General features: G+C 43.6%; 2 protein-coding genes across 3 annotated transcripts in view; one reads left to right on the forward strand and one right to left on the reverse strand.

Moving 5' to 3' along the window:
• Positions 1–11,009, forward strand: part of LOC309566194 (all-trans-retinol 13,14-reductase-like) — a 43,944-nt gene extending 32,935 nt beyond the window's left edge. Inside the window, exons 7-11 of the mRNA XM_082271285.1 lie at positions 9–147; positions 4,090–4,199; positions 7,679–7,845; positions 9,826–9,985; positions 10,404–11,009. Of these exons, the coding sequence (XP_082127411.1) occupies positions 9–147; positions 4,090–4,199; positions 7,679–7,845; positions 9,826–9,985; positions 10,404–10,552 (725 nt within the window). The 3' untranslated portion in view covers positions 10,553–11,009. The remainder of the gene's footprint in view (positions 1–8; positions 148–4,089; positions 4,200–7,678; positions 7,846–9,825; positions 9,986–10,403) is intronic.
• A 6,163-nt stretch (positions 11,010–17,172) lies between these two features.
• TMEM92 (transmembrane protein 92) overlaps positions 17,173–19,774 on the reverse strand; it is a 33,718-nt gene continuing 31,116 nt past the window's right edge. The window contains exons 4-5 of one of the 2 annotated variants that reach the window (XM_082272747.1): positions 18,645–18,798; positions 17,173–18,121 (exon numbers count right to left, since the gene is read on the reverse strand). In XM_082272747.1, coding sequence (XP_082128873.1) covers positions 18,014–18,121; positions 18,645–18,798 — 262 coding nt within the window. In that variant the 3' untranslated portion in view covers positions 17,173–18,013. The remainder of the gene's footprint in view (positions 18,122–18,644; positions 18,799–19,774) is intronic. The other variant, XM_082272746.1, reaches the window with a different exon arrangement.

Below are 19,774 nucleotides of genomic sequence, written 5' to 3' on the forward strand. Positions count from 1 at the left end.
TGCACTAGAAGTGGCTTCGCTCCTCTCCAGGCTCCAGCATGGAATGGGCTGCTTTTTAGTGTTCGTTGGTCTTCGAGGGACAAGTGAAGAACTTGGGTTGAAATCCACCAATCTCTGGATCTACCCCGAGAACGATCTCAATGGCTTGTGAGTCTTGCAAAAAAGGTGTCCAATTTTAGCAAACATCATCCATAGAATTTAGAAACAACTTCATTTCATAGATTTTTTTTTTTAAATCTATCTGTTTATCTAAACCCAAGAACAAAAAGTGATATATTTTAGCTTACCAGTTCTTAGATGAGATGGCTTCATTCATTTCTTTTTTTCCTGTCCCAAAGTGGCCACACTCACTTCTCCACTGTATCTGTTGAGAGAGCCATGGTTGTCATCCAGGTGGTCCCTCTGCTGCCTGCCAAAAAGCCCAGTCACTTTACTCTACACTGCTTATATACTCTGGATGAGAGGCAGGAGGAGGTTACCAGTTAACCTATGCTGAGAACCCAACTTAAAAGGACCTTACATCCCACTATATTATTTAAAAAATTAACAGGGATGGTGTAAGCCCCTCATAGTGAGCACAGCAGGTGTGCACAGGTTTCACAAACATGAACCTTGAGAGAAACTCTCAGATGATTTAAAGTGTTACTAAACCCAGGAGCCTGCATTCACTATATCTGGTCTCCCACAGTACACAGAACATGGAAATGCAACTATTTTAGTAAATATAAACTTTTCTAATCCGCAGTTTGAGCAGTCTTGTGACTTCTGTCACTGTCTAGTTAAAGCTTGGAGGAGGTTTTTCCCCTGATTGTCCTATAAGGATGCAGAACTGCAGAACCCCTGACTGACCCTCTGTCTGGATAGTGCTGATTGGTCCTGTGCTGATCACATGCACCCCCCCCCCCCAAGACAAAAAAATAAATATTTAGCAATACACACCAAACTAAGCATGTGCAGCATGTCCCCTAGCCTCTGTTTTATCTGGAGATGGTTTGGGGACAGTGGAAGAAGGGGAGGATCAGAGAAGACAGAATCAAACAGCCTTTTTACACAATGCGAGGGATAAACCCCTTAGGTTCCACATTGAGTATGACAAGCATGCTTTATTGCATATACATGTAGCACCCTCCTAGGTAGGTGCTAGGAAAGAGCATAGTGTGGCCCTGTCTGCTTATCAAGGGGACCTGATCATTCAGCTAGGCTGTCATGTGTTTCCAGGTGTGTCTGTTGAGCTTGGGGAGTCTCCCCACTGTATCCAATGAGGGCTCTTGTTGGACAGTGGAAGAAACCTGGCCAATATCACACCAGGGCTTATATCTATCTCATTGGGCGGGACCTGCCCCAATGCACCCTGGGAGGGGGTATAAGCCTGAGGGGAGCACATGACAGAGTGTCTTTGGCGGGAAGCACAGTCCCAGGAGGAGGCTGACGGCTGTCACTCCTCCTGTCAGAGGAAGCAAGTATGTCCTGGGCAGTCGGCCTAGAGGACTGGAGGTTGAGCTGGGCTGCAGAGAGGGATCCAGTGTGCTGTGGACCGAGTGGAGCTGCTGGGCAGAAATTTCCAGGAAAAACAGTGTTGTGAGTACTCCAAACTGCCCAGGGGTCTGCCTAGGATAGGGGACCACTCCACAAGGTCAAAGGGATCCGGGAGCCAGCTAACCAATAGAGCGGTTAAGAAAGGGGGTGCCAGTATCTAAGCCCTGAAGAGACTGAAAGGGGGCGCTGGTGCGGGCCCTGAAGTGTTCAACAGTGCAGCAGTGTATACAAATAGCTACCTCAGCAATGAGTGCATAAGGGAGCTTAAAGAGGACTTCTTTATCCAGTAAAGCAGTCAAAAGTCAGTTCAGCATTAACGGGCAGCAGGCCAGCGTTAATGAGCGTTAACCGGCATCCAGCTAGTGTCAAGTCAGTGCCAATCGGCATTTTTCAAGTGTCTCTAGTAATTTGTGCATAGTTGAGCCAAAGGAGTATCCCACTCATCCCTTCTCCCATCCAAGTTACAAAATAAATATAAAAACCCAAAGATACTGGACTGGTCATTGTCTCAGTGCTCACACTTTGAGAACATGCTTAAATGTGCTGTTGTTACTAGCGGTAACCCAGGGGGACCCATATCCAGCACAGTGGCTGGGAATTGTGCTACATACATGTAGCAAGGTTTCCAGGCCTATGGCCTGATGTGGGTCTGCCATTAGTACCGGTAATCTCTCCAGCCCATATGAGCTGTGACCCTGGGTGTGATAACTGAAGCAGCGACAAATCCGGCATCTTTGTTTGTAGTTTTATTGGAATTAAGGGGATGGGAGAAGGGAATGAGTGGGATACTCCTTGAGGCTTAAACTAATTCAATTGGGACTTTTACTTCTGAAATGCCCGTTGGCGCTTTCTTGACACCAGCCGGCACCAGCCAACGCTCACTGACACTGAGAATATTCTATAAAACAGAAGAAGTGCTGAATCCTCGACTTTTAGTCCGGAAGATCCAAGACTGAGAACTGTAGAACTCCAGACACTGTTGCACTGTGAAAGTCACTGAATACTCCCCCCCCCCCCCCCCGCCTGGCACAACTTGAGGTAGTATATAGTAGAACTCTGTATAACTGTCACTGTAACTGGCACGCTCTGTAAAATTCAGGGCCCAGGCTGCAGGTGCCCCCTTTAACCTAAAACTCTTCAGGGTCCACTGACTATGTACCCCCTCTGTAGCTTCAGGGTCCTCAACCTAGGTACCCCCTTTACAGCTAGCTGACACTGGATCCCAGAATCTCTTCCGGAGTGGTCCCCTCTAACTTCAGGCAGACCCCCAGGGGCAATCCTCAGTACTCATGACTTGTGTAGGCTTTCCTGGGACTGGACCCCTCTCTCTCTGTCTCTGCAGGCTCTCGGCACACCGGATCCCCCTAAGCCCAACTCAGAACTCTCTGGACACTCAGACGACACCCCGAGACATCTGCCTTCCTCAGACAGGAGGAGAGACAGCCGCACTCTCCCTCCTGGGACTCTGCTCCCGCCAAAGACACCGTGCCACGCACTTCCCTCCAAACTTACCCACTCCCAGAATCCTTTGCAGCATAATCTGCCTTCTGGGGTAATTACAAGCTGGCATGTGTCCCCTAATTGGGCTTCCCACACTGCCCTATGAGAAGCCTCTCACAGGAGCCAGTGGGGATACTTCCCCCCTCAGCAGGCACATCTGGAAGCCCTGACACCCTATCTAAACAGATCGCAGCCCTGCTGTTAGGCAGACAAGGCCCACCATACATTTACCTAGCACCTACCTTTAGGGTGCTACATACAGACTGATTTTACTGTTGTGGGTTTAGTAATACTTTAAGGCAAGGTTCAAACCTGAGCGATTTAGGTGGGTTTTGGTGTGATTTCATGGATCATGTCCAGTGCGAGTTGATGTGGATTCAGATGTGATTCCAATGTGTTTTGGATGCGATTTGGATGCAGCTGCAGTTTGGATTTATTCTCTCTCTCTCTCCATAAAAACACCACAGACTTGTACAAATCGCACTGGAATCTTATCTTTGAACTGCTATGCGTTTTGCATGCAATTTCCATTCAACTATATGAGCTCAAAATTCCATCACACCGCACCAAACATGCACAGGACCCTTTTTAAAATTGTGTCACATTCGGACTGCATATACAGTATGTGAACAGCCTGCACAGAAAACCATGTTATGTCACTTGTCATGTGATTCAATGCGTTCTGGAATGCATTTGAAATCACAGTAGTGTTAACCAGGGCTAATACTTCAATAGGGATGAACTCAGGTGTGTTGGGATCCTAGTCCGAATCCACCAGGAAGCTGTCACCTGTACTGGGCCCATCATCTGCAGCCGGGGAATTCCCTGCCCTGTAGCCACACTTATGATTGGCCCAAAACAACAACAGCTTCCTGGGGAGCTCATTCAGGTGGGTTCAGATTAGAATTCAAACACACCCTAGCTCATCCCTAATCTTCAGCATCTACAAAGCATTAAAATATCAAAACTTTAGAAAAAGAGAAAACATGTCTTATTTTAAAGTGTGTTCATTTTTTTTCTTTTTACAATTTGTTGATATGGGTATTTTTTTAGGATGGAGAAGTTCTGTTCCTTGGAGTGGGAGGAGATCTGTGAGGACTTACCTCTGATGTTTATCACATTCCCATCTGGCAAGGATCCGACTTACCAGCAGAGACACCCAGGTAGGGAACAGGTTTTATATTCCGAAACAAGTATGCCTTAACCTTACAACTTTGTTACTGGGTTATACTTGTAGATGTTTGTAGATACACTTTCCCAGCAGTGGTACCAGAAGAGAAATAAGATCTAAAGCCGGCTATAGACGGTTGAAATCTTGGCTGGTTCAGCAGGGACTGGCCGAGATTCCAACCATGTATGGGCAGGCTAAGAGTACCCAAGTTCATCGATCAATCAATTTGGGTACAACCAGTCTGTCAGATTTTACATGCAATTATTGCTAGCGGCTATTATAGTATACATATATATATTATTATATACGGTACATTTTCAGCTATAAGATTCATGGAAGAGATCCTGTGCATTACAATAATTTATTAACATCTTCAGCCAACCAATTTTATTCTTTTCAGTTTTGGAGAGTATAGCGTATGGTTATGTACAAACCCGATTCAAAAAAAGTTGGGACACTGTATAAATTGTGAATAAAACCAGAATGCAATGATGTGGAAGTTTCAAATTTCAATATTTTATTCAGAATACAACATAGATGACATATCAAATGTTTAAACTGAGAAAATGTATCATTTTAAGGGAAAAATAAGTTGATTTAAAATTTCATGGCATCAACACATCTCAAAAAAGTTGGTACAAGGCCATGTTTACCACTGTGTGGCCTCCCCTCTTCTTATTATAACAGTCTGCAAATGTCTGGGGACTGAGGAGACAAGTTGTTCAAGTTTAGGAATAGGAATGTTGTCCCAATCTTGTCTAATACAGGCTTCTAGTTGCTCAACTGTCTTAGGTCTTCTTTGTTGCATCTTCCTCTTTATGATGCACCAAATGTTTTCTATGGGTGAAAGATTTGGACTGCAGGCTGGCCATTTCAGTACCCAGATCCTTCTTCTAAGCAGCCATGATGTTGTAATTGATGCAGTATGTGGTCTGGCTTTGTCATGTTGGAAAATGAAAGGTCTTCCCTGCAAGAGACGACGTCTGGATGGGAGCATATGTTGTTCTAGAACTTGGATATACTTTTCAGCATTGATGGTTCCTTTCCAGATATGTAAGCTGCCCATGCCATACCCACTCATGCAACCCCATACCATCAGAGATGCAGAATTCTGAATTAAGCGCTGATAAAGACTTGGGTTGTCCTTGTCCCCTTTAGTCCGGATGACATGGCGTCCCAGTTTTCCACAAAGAACTTCAAATTTTTATTCATCTGACCACAAAACAGTTTTCCACTTTGCCACAGTCCATTTTAAATGAGCCTTGGCCCAGAGAAAATTCCTGCGCTTCTGGATCATGTTTAGATATGGCTTCTTTTTTGGCCTATCAAGTTTTAGGCGGCAACGGCGAATGGCACGGTGGATTGTGTTCACCGACAATGTTTTCTGGAAGTATTCCTGAGCCCATGTTGTGATTTTCATTACAGTAGCATTCCTGTATGTGATGCAGTGCTGTCTAAGGGCCCGAAGATCACGGGCATCCAGTATGGTTTTCCGGTCTTGACCCTTACGCACAGAGATTGTTCCAGATTCTCTGAATTTTTGGATGATATTATGTACTGTAGATGATGATAACTCCAAACTCTTTCAAATATTTCTCTGAGAAACTCCTTTCTGATATTGCTCCACTATTTTTGCTGCAGCATTGGGGGAATTGGTGATCCTCTACCCATCTTGACTTCTGAGAGACACTGCCACTCTGAGAGGCTCTTTTTATACCCAATCATGTTGCCAATTGACCTAATAAATTGCAAATTGGTCTTCCAGCTGTTTCTTATATGTACATTTAACTTTTCCGACCTCTTATTGCTGCCTGTCCCAACTTTTTTGGAATGTGTAGCTCTCATGAAATCCAAAATGAGCCAATATTTTGCATGACATTTCAAAATGTCTCACTTTCAACATTTAATATGTTATTTATATTATATTGTGAATAAAATATAAGATTATGAGATTTGTAAAAAAGTCCATTCCTTTTTTACTCACAATTTGTACAGTGTCCCAACTTTTTTGGATTTGGGTTTGTAGAACCCTCCTAGTTATTGTAGGATGTTAGGCAAATTTTAGGCAGTCTTCTGGAACAGCTACATGAAGGTTATTGAGATCCCAGCTATAGTCTAAGCTGGGGGAGGGGGGGCTATTGTTCCCAAGGATGGTAATGCTGTGTCCCTGGCTGTGTGTGCACTGAATTTGGGGGAATCTGGTAGGTTATGTGGACAAACCCAGAATTATCCAAGATTCAGCATGTGGCACCAACATCCCATGGAAATAAATACTTGGAACAGAAGGAAAGAGCTGTGGGACTTTTTAGGTGCTTGTTAAACATAACCGTATACCAAAAGTACTTAAAACTGTAATATATATTAAATCACTTGTATAAGGCTAAAAGCATTATTACATCCAAATATCATCATCCATTAAGGGTAGATGACAATGTTTTTTGGATACGTCGCTGTTTCCATTCTTTTATTTCAACATGTTTCGCCATACGGGCTTCTTCAGGAAAATGCGTGGTATAGTAACTACTAAACAAATAAATAAACACATATCAGAAAAATAAACATGTGCTGTACCTAAAGCATAAAACAGTAAATCATGCAAGAAATGCAACAATACAGCAAAGGTAAAGATACACCCCACCAAAGTTCCCAAACATGGCTTCCTACCTCAAGTTTAATAGGGTGATGAGACCTCTTTAAAACAGATTCAGAGTGAAGGGTGTCTGTCCATGAGGGCCGTGCGCACCATCCAACTGGGGTATGGTCACCCAGATGCACTGGATCTTGCGCAGAGAGGTATATGGCTGCAGAAAGTCTGGTTCAGAGCACTAGTTATTACATAGGTGGGTTCTAAATTTGAAATAAGTAAACACATTATGTTGATATAATCTGCTGCCAGTTTTGGTAGCTTTACCAACTTGCAGTAAATCCAGCTAGTTCCTAATTGCATCACATTTACAAAGTTGTACAATGGCTGCTAAAATAAAAAAACAATTACCAGTAGTTTGTAGATAAGGAACCCGGAGGTAATTAGGGCCAACTCAAACTTGGCATACAGATTCTGTACACTTAGTAGCAGAGTGGCATATTTGTCGCTCTTACTTCCTCCTCTTCCTTCCCCGCCTGTCACTGGTTGTCAAGAACACTGTCAGCTTCACAACTGACAGGCTCCTAGCAACCAGTGATGCTGACACTAGTTGGGGCCTGATTGGGAAGCTGAGGAACTATTTCCCCTTCAGATTATTTTCATAGATAGCAGGTTGTCTATTGGCTATGGAAACTGCTCAATGCCAGCTGTCAGTTACAAGGAGAGCAGACCTGATGGGGAACTAATACCTCTGAATCCACATCAGGCCCTAACCACCCAGGTTCAAAACTTCTCAACCACTGTTATTTTCTAGGCTGGGATTGGTTTACTTTAACTCTGTTACGCAACATTGCTTGCATTGTAACAATGTACCTATTTTATCACAGGCCACTCCTGTATGACTCTATTGACCATGGCTCCTTATAAGTGGTTTTCCGAGTGGAGTGGACAGACTCCACGGCACCGGGGTGACGAGTATCACAGCAAGAAGATGAAGCTGGCACAACACATGGTTGAGAGAGCCATACAAGAGTTCCCACAGCTTGAAGACAAGGTACAGAGCACAACCAGGGGCTGGATATCTGTTTCAGCATGCTGAAAAATCTCATGTGGATGGGCATTGTTTTCATACGTTTGGCACCTGTTAATCGCAAGTCAACAAATTCCGAATGACTATAACTGAGTAGTACACATGACAGTTCAGAAGTCCTGTTTGAATTGCTTTGCATTCTACTGCTGTCCATAACCTATTGACTGACAAGCCTTTTTTTGTCAAACGATACGTTCACCATTCAAACACAACCATTTGCTCTTGAATAGCAAATGCAGCATTTGTAAAGAATGCCCGTCAACATGAGCTCTAAAGTTGAACTCCACTCAAACAACTAAATTCAACATAAACAAATGGGAGCTCTTTAGCTGCCAAAAGATTTGTAATTCTGTCCATTCAGTCTTAAGATTTGCACAGCTCTGCCACACAGCACTGCTAGTCTGGTGACCTGACATTTCTCTACTAGTTTTCTCATATCCACCATGGATTAGAGCGGAGTTCCACTCATTTATGTGTTTATTAAAAGTCAACAGCTACAAACACACTCACCTGTCTCACGATCCAGTGATGTGGCCGCCCGAACCCTTGGTTCTCTCCCTCGCCTCTCCCCGGCCTTACAGCTTCACAGCTGGGTGAACACTGCGCACACGCGAGTGGCGAAGCCCCTCCTCAATAGCCGGGCAATCTTCTGGGACCTGTGACGTTTCCCAGAAGATTTCAGGAAGAGGAGAACTTCTGCTCGAGTTGCCTAGGCGGCCCGAGAGGAAGTGGGAGCTGTGTCAAAAGTAGGTACCCACTCCCCTCATGTAAGGGGGTGAGGAGTGCTTAAAGCAGAACTCCCCTTTAAAGACAAACTCCAGCCAAATACCTAGTTTGGAATGGAGCGGGAAAGGGTTAGAGCCTCTGTTTAATTTATTTTTCTCACCTGAGATCCTATGGACAGGAAGTGTAAGGGAAATTCCCCCAATAGGAACAACCAAAAACACATGTTTAGTAAAAGAAAGAAATTACTCCTGCGCTTAAGGGATTGTCATGCGCCTAGTTCCCTGGAGATGTGCTGTTGGGGTCATTGTTCCAGTTGTGCTGCCACTCTCAACAGGTTGTGGAAACCCAAAATGAGACTCTACAAAGAAAACATACAGAGGGCGCACCAGCCTAGCGCATTACCTTTAAAACAATTTATTAAATTGGACAATATGCACATCATACTCACAAAGTGGATGTGAGAAATATACAAGATATGCAACAATCGGTCCATCGGAAATGTCCACTGAGTCTCATCCACAAGCACGGACCGGGATGTGATGTGAACCTCCAAAAATCTTACGCGTTTCGTGGGTGTCCCCCCTTCTTCAGAGCTTAGCTAAGCTCTGAGGAAGGAGGGACACCCCCAAAATGCGTATTTTTTGGACGTTCACATTACATCACGGTCTGTGCTTGTGGATGAGACTCAGCGGACATTTCTGGTGGGCTGATTATTGCATATCTTTCCTATATCTCACATCCATTTTGTGAGTATGATGTGTATATTGTACAATTTAATACATTTTTTTTTAAAGGTAATGTGCTAGGCTGGTGCGCCCTCTGTATGTTTTCTTTGTAGAGACACATGTTTAGTAGCCTGAGAAAGGGTTAGAACTTCTGACAACATATAGAAAGTTTAGGGACTTTCACCCTTCTCTTCTCTACTTATTGGATCGCCAGCTGGGGACAATGTCATTTTTAGGGGTTGGGGCAACTGATACATTGGTTTCAGACCATTAAGTAATAAAGCAAGGACAAAGATGACAGCCTCGGAGCCTGTACCTTCAAAAACAAGTCACCAATGGCCTATGTGCCTGTGGTGTCACTCAAGCCACAGGCATTCACAATGAGAATGGGCAGGCCTTGTACCTTTTTATTGTGTTCATGTAAATACCCAATGTAAGTAGTGTCATGGCAGAAATGGATTGTGACTGGTGAATGCAATTTTTCCGTATACAGATTGAATACATGGAAGCTGCAACCCCAGTAAGTAATGAGTATTACCTACGGGCACCCCTGGGATCAATGTATGGAGCTGAACAGAATTGTAGCCGGTACCAATGTGACATTATCACCAGGACGAGGGCACAAACTGCAGTGCCGGGACTGTATTTAACAGGTAAGCAAGACACCCGTGTGTTATCACACTGTATCTATAATCAGGTCATTGTGCTAATAGGGACTGCCTAACTAAGGAGACAGCACAGCAGAAGCTGCTGGCTTTAGCAGCTCCCTGTCTGATTGAAACTTCAGTCTCAGCCATCTGATAAGGGATAAGTCACTGCTGTAATGTATCACAGCTGAGAGTGATACAATGCTTTACACCTGAAAAAAAGCCTAGTGCGGCACCTACTGCATAGATAGAAAACTGCATCAAATTAGGAAGCGATAATTCATGTTTCTTTATCTAAAAAGAACAAACTGAAATATCAGCTATGGGGAAGGTTGCAAATAAAAACAAAAGGCCACTGACTGTAGGGGTTACATGCTGTACAAAGCTCTCCGGAATGTTTTAACACATCACTATTTCGTTTCAGGGCAAGACGTGTTTAGCAGCGGAGTGGCAGGTGCTATACATGGAGGATTGATTTGCGCCTGTGCTGTCCTGAACCGTATCTTGTACATCGACCTAATGATGCTGAAAAAGCGCATTAAACGCCGCAAGCAACAGAGGTGCTGCTCATAGACAGAAACATTGGCAGAAAGGTTACAACTCTTCTTAGTACGCGTTTACAGACAGCTCCACCCAGAAGTCATATTTACCAGTTTTGTATGATTCTTGACAAGTGGCGTCACGTTCTGGCTTTCGTTGCGTTCCAGATCTTCACCAGTTTTCCTAATTTTACTGCTTTGGTACTGATAAAGGCAGTTCAGTGTGTTCCCCAAAATGATTTTCTGTAATAAGGCATAAACAAATATTAAGGAAAGACAGCTGCAAGACTAACATTTCTATAGCCCTGTGGAAGAGAGACGAAACACAAAGTATTAATGGAAAATCCCGCATCGTCAAGATATGTAAGAGGCCGGCACATGATTTTAGCTACTGATGTCCAGTCAAATATGCAATATCAGCCCAGAATGAATCAACTTCCATATCTTGTCCTGCACAGTGTTAAAAATTTGCAGTAAAAATTTTTGAACCCACATTCTAGTATATGGAGAAGTTTTTTTGCTCCATCAGATGGGCTCCCAACACCATTATGAGAAAATAGTATCCAAGGAAATTATGCTGCACAATCAAGCGGCAGATCCAATCTACACAATAGATTTATTTTCTGCTGCATTTGAAGCAAGAGTATATAGCCATTTTTTACAAGAACAAAGAATAACAGTCAATGAAACTATCTCAGCCAGCAACAGAGATACTTGCATGGATTTCAAATGTGATCCCTAGGTGGCAGCTCGATACAAGATAAAAGAGTATCAGAAAAGTTCACATCCAAAACAAATTATACAGCACAGATTAGAACACATACAATTGCAGCCCCCTGGAAATTAGTTTGTAGCATCTTTCCAAGTAAGCATCTGTAGCTGTTCAAGGAGTGGGTCGCAGGGATTCCCAGTCAGGCTCCACAAAGGTAAGCCTGAGGGATCCTTTGATCTCAGGGTCAGGTGGCTGAAGGTAATACCACCCTAGTGGAAAGACAATATTCCAGAGCCAGACAGTTGGCACAGTGTCTACTGTGGCTGGTGATTACAAAGAGTCTGTTTGCGCTTGTATGCTGGGTACCAAGTTGATAGGCCCAGCCCCTGTTTATAGCTCACATGCCACCACTGTCCCAACAGAGCACCAGGGTGGGATTTTACATAGGTGTCCCTGTCTGCCGATCATAGAAAATCAGGCCGCTGGAGGTGCTCACAGGGCTGGGGGAGAAGTTCCAGGACCCTGTGAGTATAGGACGGATGAGAGGAAGACGGAGAGTCCTAAACGATTTCAGGGACTTACGCGCTAAGTTGAGGACTAGGACCTCCAAGGTAGTATTTTCCGAAATACTACCTGTACCTCGAGCCACACCAGAGAGGCAGCGGGAGATTAGGGAAGTTAACGAGTGGCTGAGGAGCTGGTGTAGTAAGGAGGGTTTCGGGTTCCTGGAGAACTGGGCTGACTTCTCAGTCGGTCACCGGCTCTTTGGTAGGGACGGATTGCACCTAAATGGGGTGGGTGCAGCCGTACTGGGTGCGAGGATGGCCAAAAAGTTAGAGGGGCTTTTAAACTAGGGAATGGGGGGGAGGGTACAGATGTAGAATTAGCCAGTGGAAAGCAAATTTCAGAGGGCAGAAATGGGGGCATTAGCGGTAGGGTGTTCGGAGCTCCTATACCCAGGGTGGGTATGGGGAAAAATCAAGAGAGCAGCCTAAAAACATCAAATGAGGATAAATGTAACCGATCAAAATTAAGAGGTTTGTATACCAATGCCAGAAGCCTGGCCAACAAGATGGGAGAACTGGAGCTGCTGATGTTTGAGGAGGACTTAGATTTTGTGGGGATAACTGAGACTTGGTTTGACAGCTCTCATGATTGGATGGCGACCATTCAGGGGTATTCCCTTTATCGCAGAGATAGAGAGGGTAAAAAAGGGGGAGGGGTATGTTTGTATATTAAGAACAGCATACAGGTAAATATGAGGGATGATATTAATAATGGAGCTATGGATGAGGCAGAATCCCTATGGGTAGAGCTTCAAAGGGATGGCACGGCGGGGAAGTTAATATTGGGCGTATGCTATAGGCCCCCCAACCAGAGGGAGGAGGGTGAGGCGGCCCTCCTTTTACAGATAGGATTGGCAGCAAGGATGGGAAATGTCATTATAATGGGGGACTTTAATTATCCAGATATAGACTGGGCAGAAGGAACCGCGCACTCAGCCAAGGCTAGGCAGTTCCTAAATGTTTTGCAGGACAATTTTATGGGTCAGATGGTGAATGCACCGACAAGAAACAATGCGGTACTTGACCTACTGATTACCAACGATACAGACCTGATCACGGATATAGAAATACGGGACAACTTCGGAAACAGTGACCATAGGTCAATAAGTTTCAGTATTAATTACAGTTATAGGAAGCAGAGGGGTAATATAAGGAAACTGAATTTCAAAAGAGCCAATTTCCCTAAACTGCGCTCGCTGCTAGAAAATATCAATTGGGATAGAACCCTGGAAACAAAGAACACGGAGGAAAAATGGGAGTGCTTCAAGAGCATACTTAACAAAGGGATTGGCCAGTGCATTCCAAAGGGAAATAAATTTAAAAGAGCAAAAATAAACCCTGGATGGCTAAACTCCAACATAAAAATGTATATTAGCGCTAAAGAAAAGGCCTTCAAAAAATACAAGACTGAGGGGTCATTGGCAGCATTTAAGCATTACAAAGAGTGTAATAAGAAATGTAAAGATGAAATCAGGGCGGCTAAAATAGAACACGAGAGACATATAGCGGAGGAGAGTAAAAAGAACCCCAAGAAGTTCTTTAAGTATATAAACAGTAAGAAAGCGAGGCCAGAACACATTGGCCCCATAAAGGAAATATGGCCACTGAGGACAGAGAAAAGGCGGAAGTGTTAAATAATTTCTTCTCTTCAGTCTTCACAAAAGAATCGGGGGGCTACACGAACCCAGCTTGTAAGGCCGATAATACACCTCAGGAAGTGCCGCCATGGTTAACAGAAGATAGACTTAGAGCTAAACTAGAGAAACTTAACATAAATAAATCCCCGGGACCGGATGGCTTGCACCCGAGGGTTCTTAATGAGCTCAGCCAGGTGATTGCCAGACCATTATTCTTGATCTTTAAGGATAGTTTACGGACGGGTATGGTGCCAGCTGATTGGAAAAAAGCCAACGTGGTACCAATATTTAAGAAGGGGCCGAGATATATCCCGGGTAACTATAGGCCGGTCAGCCTAACATCTGTAGTCTGCAAAATTTTGGAGGGGATGTTAAGGGACCACATACAAGACTTTAGTAATAAAAACGGTATTATAAGTAGTAATCAGCATGGATTCATGAAAAATCGTTCTTGCCAAACCAATCTATTAACCTTCTACGATGAAGTGAGCAGCCACCTAGATAAAGGTAAGCCTGTGGATGTGGTGTATCTGGACTTTGCAAAGGCCTTTGACACCGTTCCCCACAAACGATTACTGTACAAACTAAGGAAGGTAGGTATGGACCATAAGGTGAGTACCTGGATAAAGAACTGGCTCCAGGGGAGAGTACAGAGGGTGGTGATTAATGGGGAGTACTCGGATTGGGCGGGTGTGGAAAGTGGGGTCCCCCAGGGTTCTGTCCTGGGACCAATCCTGTTTAATTTGTTCATAAATGATCTAGAGGAGGGGATATCGAGTACAATCTCAGTATTTGCAGATGATACTAAACTAGGCATGCCAATATCTTCTATGCAGGATGTGGAAACCTTGCAAGCAGACCTGAACAAAATAACGGGGTGGGCAACTACATGGCAGATGAGATTTAATGTAGAAAAATGTAAAGTAATGCACTTGGGGGCCAGAAACCAGAAAGCAAGCTACTCACTAGGGGGGGAACCTCTGGGTGAGTCTAGGATGGAAAAGGACTTGGGGGTACTGGTAGACAACAAGCTTGGCAGTGGCATGCAATGCCAAGCCGCCGCAAGCAAAGCCAACAGATTACTGGGATGTATAAAAAAGGGGATTCACTCCAGAAATAAAGAGATTATTCTCCCACTCTACAAGACTCTGGTCCGACCACATCTGGAGTATGCTGTCCAGTTCTGGGCACCGGTCCTCAGGAAGGATGTGCTGGAATTGGAGAAAGTCCAGAGAAGGGCAACAAAAATAATTAGGGGAATGGAGGACATCAGCTATGAGGAAAGACTACAAGCACTGAACCTATTCTCTCTGGAGAAAAGACGATTGAGGGGGGATATGATATCAATGTACAAATACTGTACTGGTGACCCGAGCATAAGGAACAAACTATTCAGAGAAAGGAGATACAATAAGACACGTGGCCACTCACTAAAACTAGAGGAAAGACGGTTTAACCTTAAAGTGCGTAAGGGGTTCTTCACTGTAAGAGCAGTAAGGATGTGGAATTCTCTTCCACAAGCAGTCGTATCAGCAGGGAGCATCGATAATTTCAAAAAACTATTAGATGGACACCTTAAAGACCACAACATACAGGGGTATACAATGTACGGTTAAAAGCAAACACACACACGCATCATAGGTTGAACTGGATGGACTGATGTCTTTTTTCAACCTTACTAACTATGTAACTATGTGATGTAAGCTTGGTGGATCGCTTCTACATCTCCCCCAGCCCTGTTAGCACCTCCAGTGGCCCTGATTTGTTATGATCGGCGGACTGATACACCTATGTAGATTATTTTGCATGTGGCCAGATATGTACTGTGAATTCTAACATTTTTTAAACTGCCCACTAGATGACGCTTTTTCCCTTTCTATACATAAACACACACACAGGAGTGGTGGGTGAAATCGCATCGCATTCTTGTTCAAATCACATGCGATTATTTGCAGAGCGATTTGCGCCCATTCATTATGTATTGATGCAAATCGCACCACAAAGTATCGGTTTTGGTATCGGGAACATTTGGGCATGTACCGATATTCGCGCAAATGCTTGGTATTTGCCGGTATCAGTACATCCCTAGAGAAAAGGCTTTTGGAACCAGTGAGCCAGATTAGGGGGAAATGGTCCAAGGGTGGTCAACCGCTGAAACACTTTGTAAAAGAATACAACTACTTGATTAAACTGATAACAATTTCAGAACTGCCATGACTCCTCTCTGCCACGTCACAAGAAAGGGCTGTCATGTGAAGAAGCAAGTAAACTATTAAAGCTCAACACCAGATAGATATGAAAACACGATTTAAAGGATTTATCTGCTCAATATTAACATTCATGCAGATTATCTCTTCCTTCTGGTATTCCCTGCACAGCAGGTCTAAGACTTGGAAGACAGGGCAGCGTGCTAAGTCAATTGCACAGTGCTTTGGTCTGTTAATTTTATTATGCCAACAGAAGGGAAAAGAGAGCGTTGACTCCATCAGTGAATCAAAGCTCCTTCATTGTCCATTTATAGGACAGGGCAGGCCCTGGACTAGGCTGCATTGCCTAAGTGGCGTGTAGTCTGCAGTGAGCTCCAGAACTTGATTGTGGTATCTGGTAGAGTTGTCTCAATATCAAGACTGGCTTATATGAATTACTTGCTACCTGAATTACCCACTTACTTGATGCTGCGGATCCAGTGTTGTCCTGCTAAAATCCTCTTCTCAGCAGCCGCTGCGTAGGTCCCATGCCACCATCTTCACCTGTAACATCATCGGGACCTGGCTTATCCGGGTTTAGGCGCAGCCTTCTGATGATGCGCTGCTAGGCCTGCCCTCTCCCACTTTACTGAATGGTATGATGTGCAGTGCTCCTGTTGCCTTTTTGGATAATCACGTCACATATTCTAGAAGGCAGCAGGGCCACTGATGTCATTCGCCTAGGCGATCTCAGGAATGGGTGGCCAGCCCAAAAACCTTACCCAAAAAAAAGGAAAAAAATAAGCCTATTTGTGTAGCCGAGGAAGGATGGGATTGAGAAGATGAAAGTTGATTTCAAGGATAAAGATCCGCTAAAGTGAATGGTACCTAACTGTTCACATCCTATTATTATTGCCTTGATCTACACCCTGAGGTGAAATGTCAGCCCACCCTAGCTCTGGGGGTCAAGGGGGTGCTACATATGTAGGGCCCCATAGAGCGATTGTTTTCTTAAAAATTTAGTTTTTGGTCAGGGAGGACACTGTGATTAGTTAGGTCTGTTCTGGGTTCTGTAGCTTTGGGCTTAGTTGCTTCCATCTATCTCCCAGGGGATCCTGGGACATAGTGGGTGAGAGAATCATGACCCCAGCCTGCATGTTTGTATCTCCATAGCCAACCCCTTGTCAATATGACAGGTGACCAGCAGGGGGCTGAGGGGGTATACATAGGCTGGAACCCAGAGCTGAGCTCTCTTGTTCTTGGGGGGAGTAAGACCCTGCCTGAGGGCTGTAGCATTTCCCTAGAACTGCAAGCACTTTTGTGGGGTCCCAGCTCGTTCATAGTTACCGGAGTATCCCCTAGGCTCACCTCACACTATCCAAATTCTACCCAAAAATAAAAACCACAAAAAAAGACAAGTACAGCCTGTTCTTGGACTCGAGTGATTAGGAAATGTTGTGTGCCTGGCTGACATGTGCCTGTCAGGGAATGGAACCGGGGATCAAACTGCCAGACTACTCCAGTCTACACATAAAATATGGCATTGTGAGACTCTGGCCAGTAAAGAGGCTATGTTCTGCCACACTCCCAATAAATATAATTTTATTTCAGAAATGCTGCCTGTATGGGCAACCCTAGGCTCTCAGATACTGTAACATATCACACTTGCATACTACAATTCCATATAAAAATTTTCAAGCTGAGATTTTATTTGGTCCATCAACCGCAAAGCTGAACATTCCATTTAACATAAAAACACATCCTTTATCCTAACTCAGTTCTGTATGGATTAAGATGGGGTGGGGGAGCAGATTTCCAGAGGAAGATTTTTCAGCTTCTTTAAATATTAGAAAAGGCCTGAGTTATCATTTCTTGGTGGATTTATACATTTTTTTCACTTCTTATTAATCCATACAGCATCTTCTGCTTCTCGAAGGAATTCCCAGTCTTTGTATTCTTAATGCTCCATGGACTGCTACATATTCTACTAAAAAACCCTACCATCACCACTGCATCCCCTTCCACTAACTTATTTTATTACTTCATATAACCACTTTAAATCCTCCCACCACTTCCTATACATCCTCTTCCTATCCTGCCATAGGTCCCAGTGGTCTCCTAGTATGGTGCTTCCAATCAGTGCTCCAATATAGTCTTTAGGTCTCTTGATACTGCTGTTATATGTCTTCTCCAGATCTGATGAGAATTGTATGCAGTCTATGTCATAGCATTTCTCTACAGCTTTTTTCATTTCTTCAAATAACAACTCTAGAGCTCCTCCCAATACTTCATATCACATGTCAATAGCTTCTTGTATAACATCCTATAGCTTCTCCTCGCAGTCCTCCAACTCATCTGTGAATACACATAAATGTCCGCCATGTGCCTTCCGTTTCAGCTTTGATGTTCCCAGGTAGGGGGTGATGGGTTGCTCTCAACCACACTGCTGTATGAGGGTGGGCTGACCATGCTGGGAGGGTACAAGTAAGGCTTGGCAGTCACCTGTAGGATGGAAAAATGTGGTACACAGTTATACAAGTTTCTCAGTGTCTTCTACATGTTTGATCACCTGTGTAAACTGTTTCTAAATATCTAATTTTAATTAATTAAAAAACCTCTGGAGAAACCAAAATGTAGCAACTCAAATGGGTCTACAACTCTCCCAGGATTGGGCTCTGCTCTCTCAGGGTTCATCCACAGTACTGCTACAGGTGAAAACTGGTATTGCAGCATATCATTTTGTATGCATAGGTCTCAAATTTCTGAGATGGTAAAGAAGGACGCCTTTCAGCACAAACCTGTTGTGTGAGTTTTGTTCCTGTTTAGATTTCCAGCTGAGCCAAAAGCTCAGACTATTGTGATATGATCTGATCATGCTTGCCATCCAACTCTTTCACCAGCATAGCAACTAATAAGATCTAAATTACAGACAGCAAACCATTGAAAAGGAATGTTTACTGGGTATTATAGGTTACTGCATTTCAATGTCTGCCCAACTAAGTGGATTTGCACCTCTTCAACTTACCTCACTGTATGGTGGTGGTGCGCCCATGTCTATGAGAGGAGTCTCCCTTGGTGACAAGGATGGTTCAGATCGAGATCGGAAGCGGCAAACATTATTACAAATCCCACAAAGGCACAGCACTGAGAACACAATCAACATACAGATAAACAGGGGCCTGCAAAACAAGAATGTACATATTTGTATATGTAGGTATAAAGCAGTATCTGCAGTAATCACTGCTTTCATTATAACCTAAGGAAAGGAAAAAAGTTGTGGAATATATGGTTCTGAATATCTGATTCATATAAGAATAAAAAGGTTTTTCTCCTCACATTGGGATTTTGTAGGCAAACAAAAACAGGGATATATAAAAAATACTAATGTTATTCAAAAAATACGTAGATTAAGTTCAAAATTACATATATTGTTCACAGCATAATAAAATATATGTCGTGGAACATTTAGAAAGGCTACCACACATGAATCGACAATATTGCACTGGGTATAAAACCCTTTGATAGAGTATAGGTCCTATCAGGGATCAGGACCTATACTCTATCAAAGGGTTTTATACCCAGTGCAATATTGTCGATTCATGTGTGGTAGCCTTTCTCAATGTTCCATGACATGTATTTTATTATGCTGTGAACAATATATGTAATTTTGAACTTAATCTATGTATTTTTTGAATAAAATTAGTATTTTTTTTATATATCCCTGTTTTTGTTTGCCTACAAAATCCCAATCTGAGGAGAAAAACCTTTTTATTCTTATATGTAACAAGGGATGGTGGCAAACCATACCAACCATAATCTGAAAGTTCTTGTATCTGAATATCTGATTCAGACCCAGAAGTGCCGATCTCATCATCATCATGGTCTTTTAATAGTTCTAAAGTCAAGCTGGTCACTGTCCTCCCTACCCACTGACAGTCCAGCCTCTTACATGATGTACAAGGAGGCTGGGCACTCTGCCATGGCCAAGACCCACATCTGGGTGACAGGTGGTGGTGGTCCTCAAAGGTCCGAAGGGTTAGACTGAAAAAGCAGATTGGAGACCCATTAAGAAGCCCAAGGTATCAACCAAAATAAAAAAGAGGGAAGAGGCAGAGATTCCTTAAAAGTGTAGTAGGTACCTACAGCAAAGTTATT

The sequence above is a fragment of the Pelophylax lessonae genome (genome assembly GCF_965119305.1).
Source record: "Pelophylax lessonae genome assembly, chromosome: 11".
Taxonomy (NCBI): Eukaryota; Metazoa; Chordata; class Amphibia; order Anura; family Ranidae; genus Pelophylax; species Pelophylax lessonae.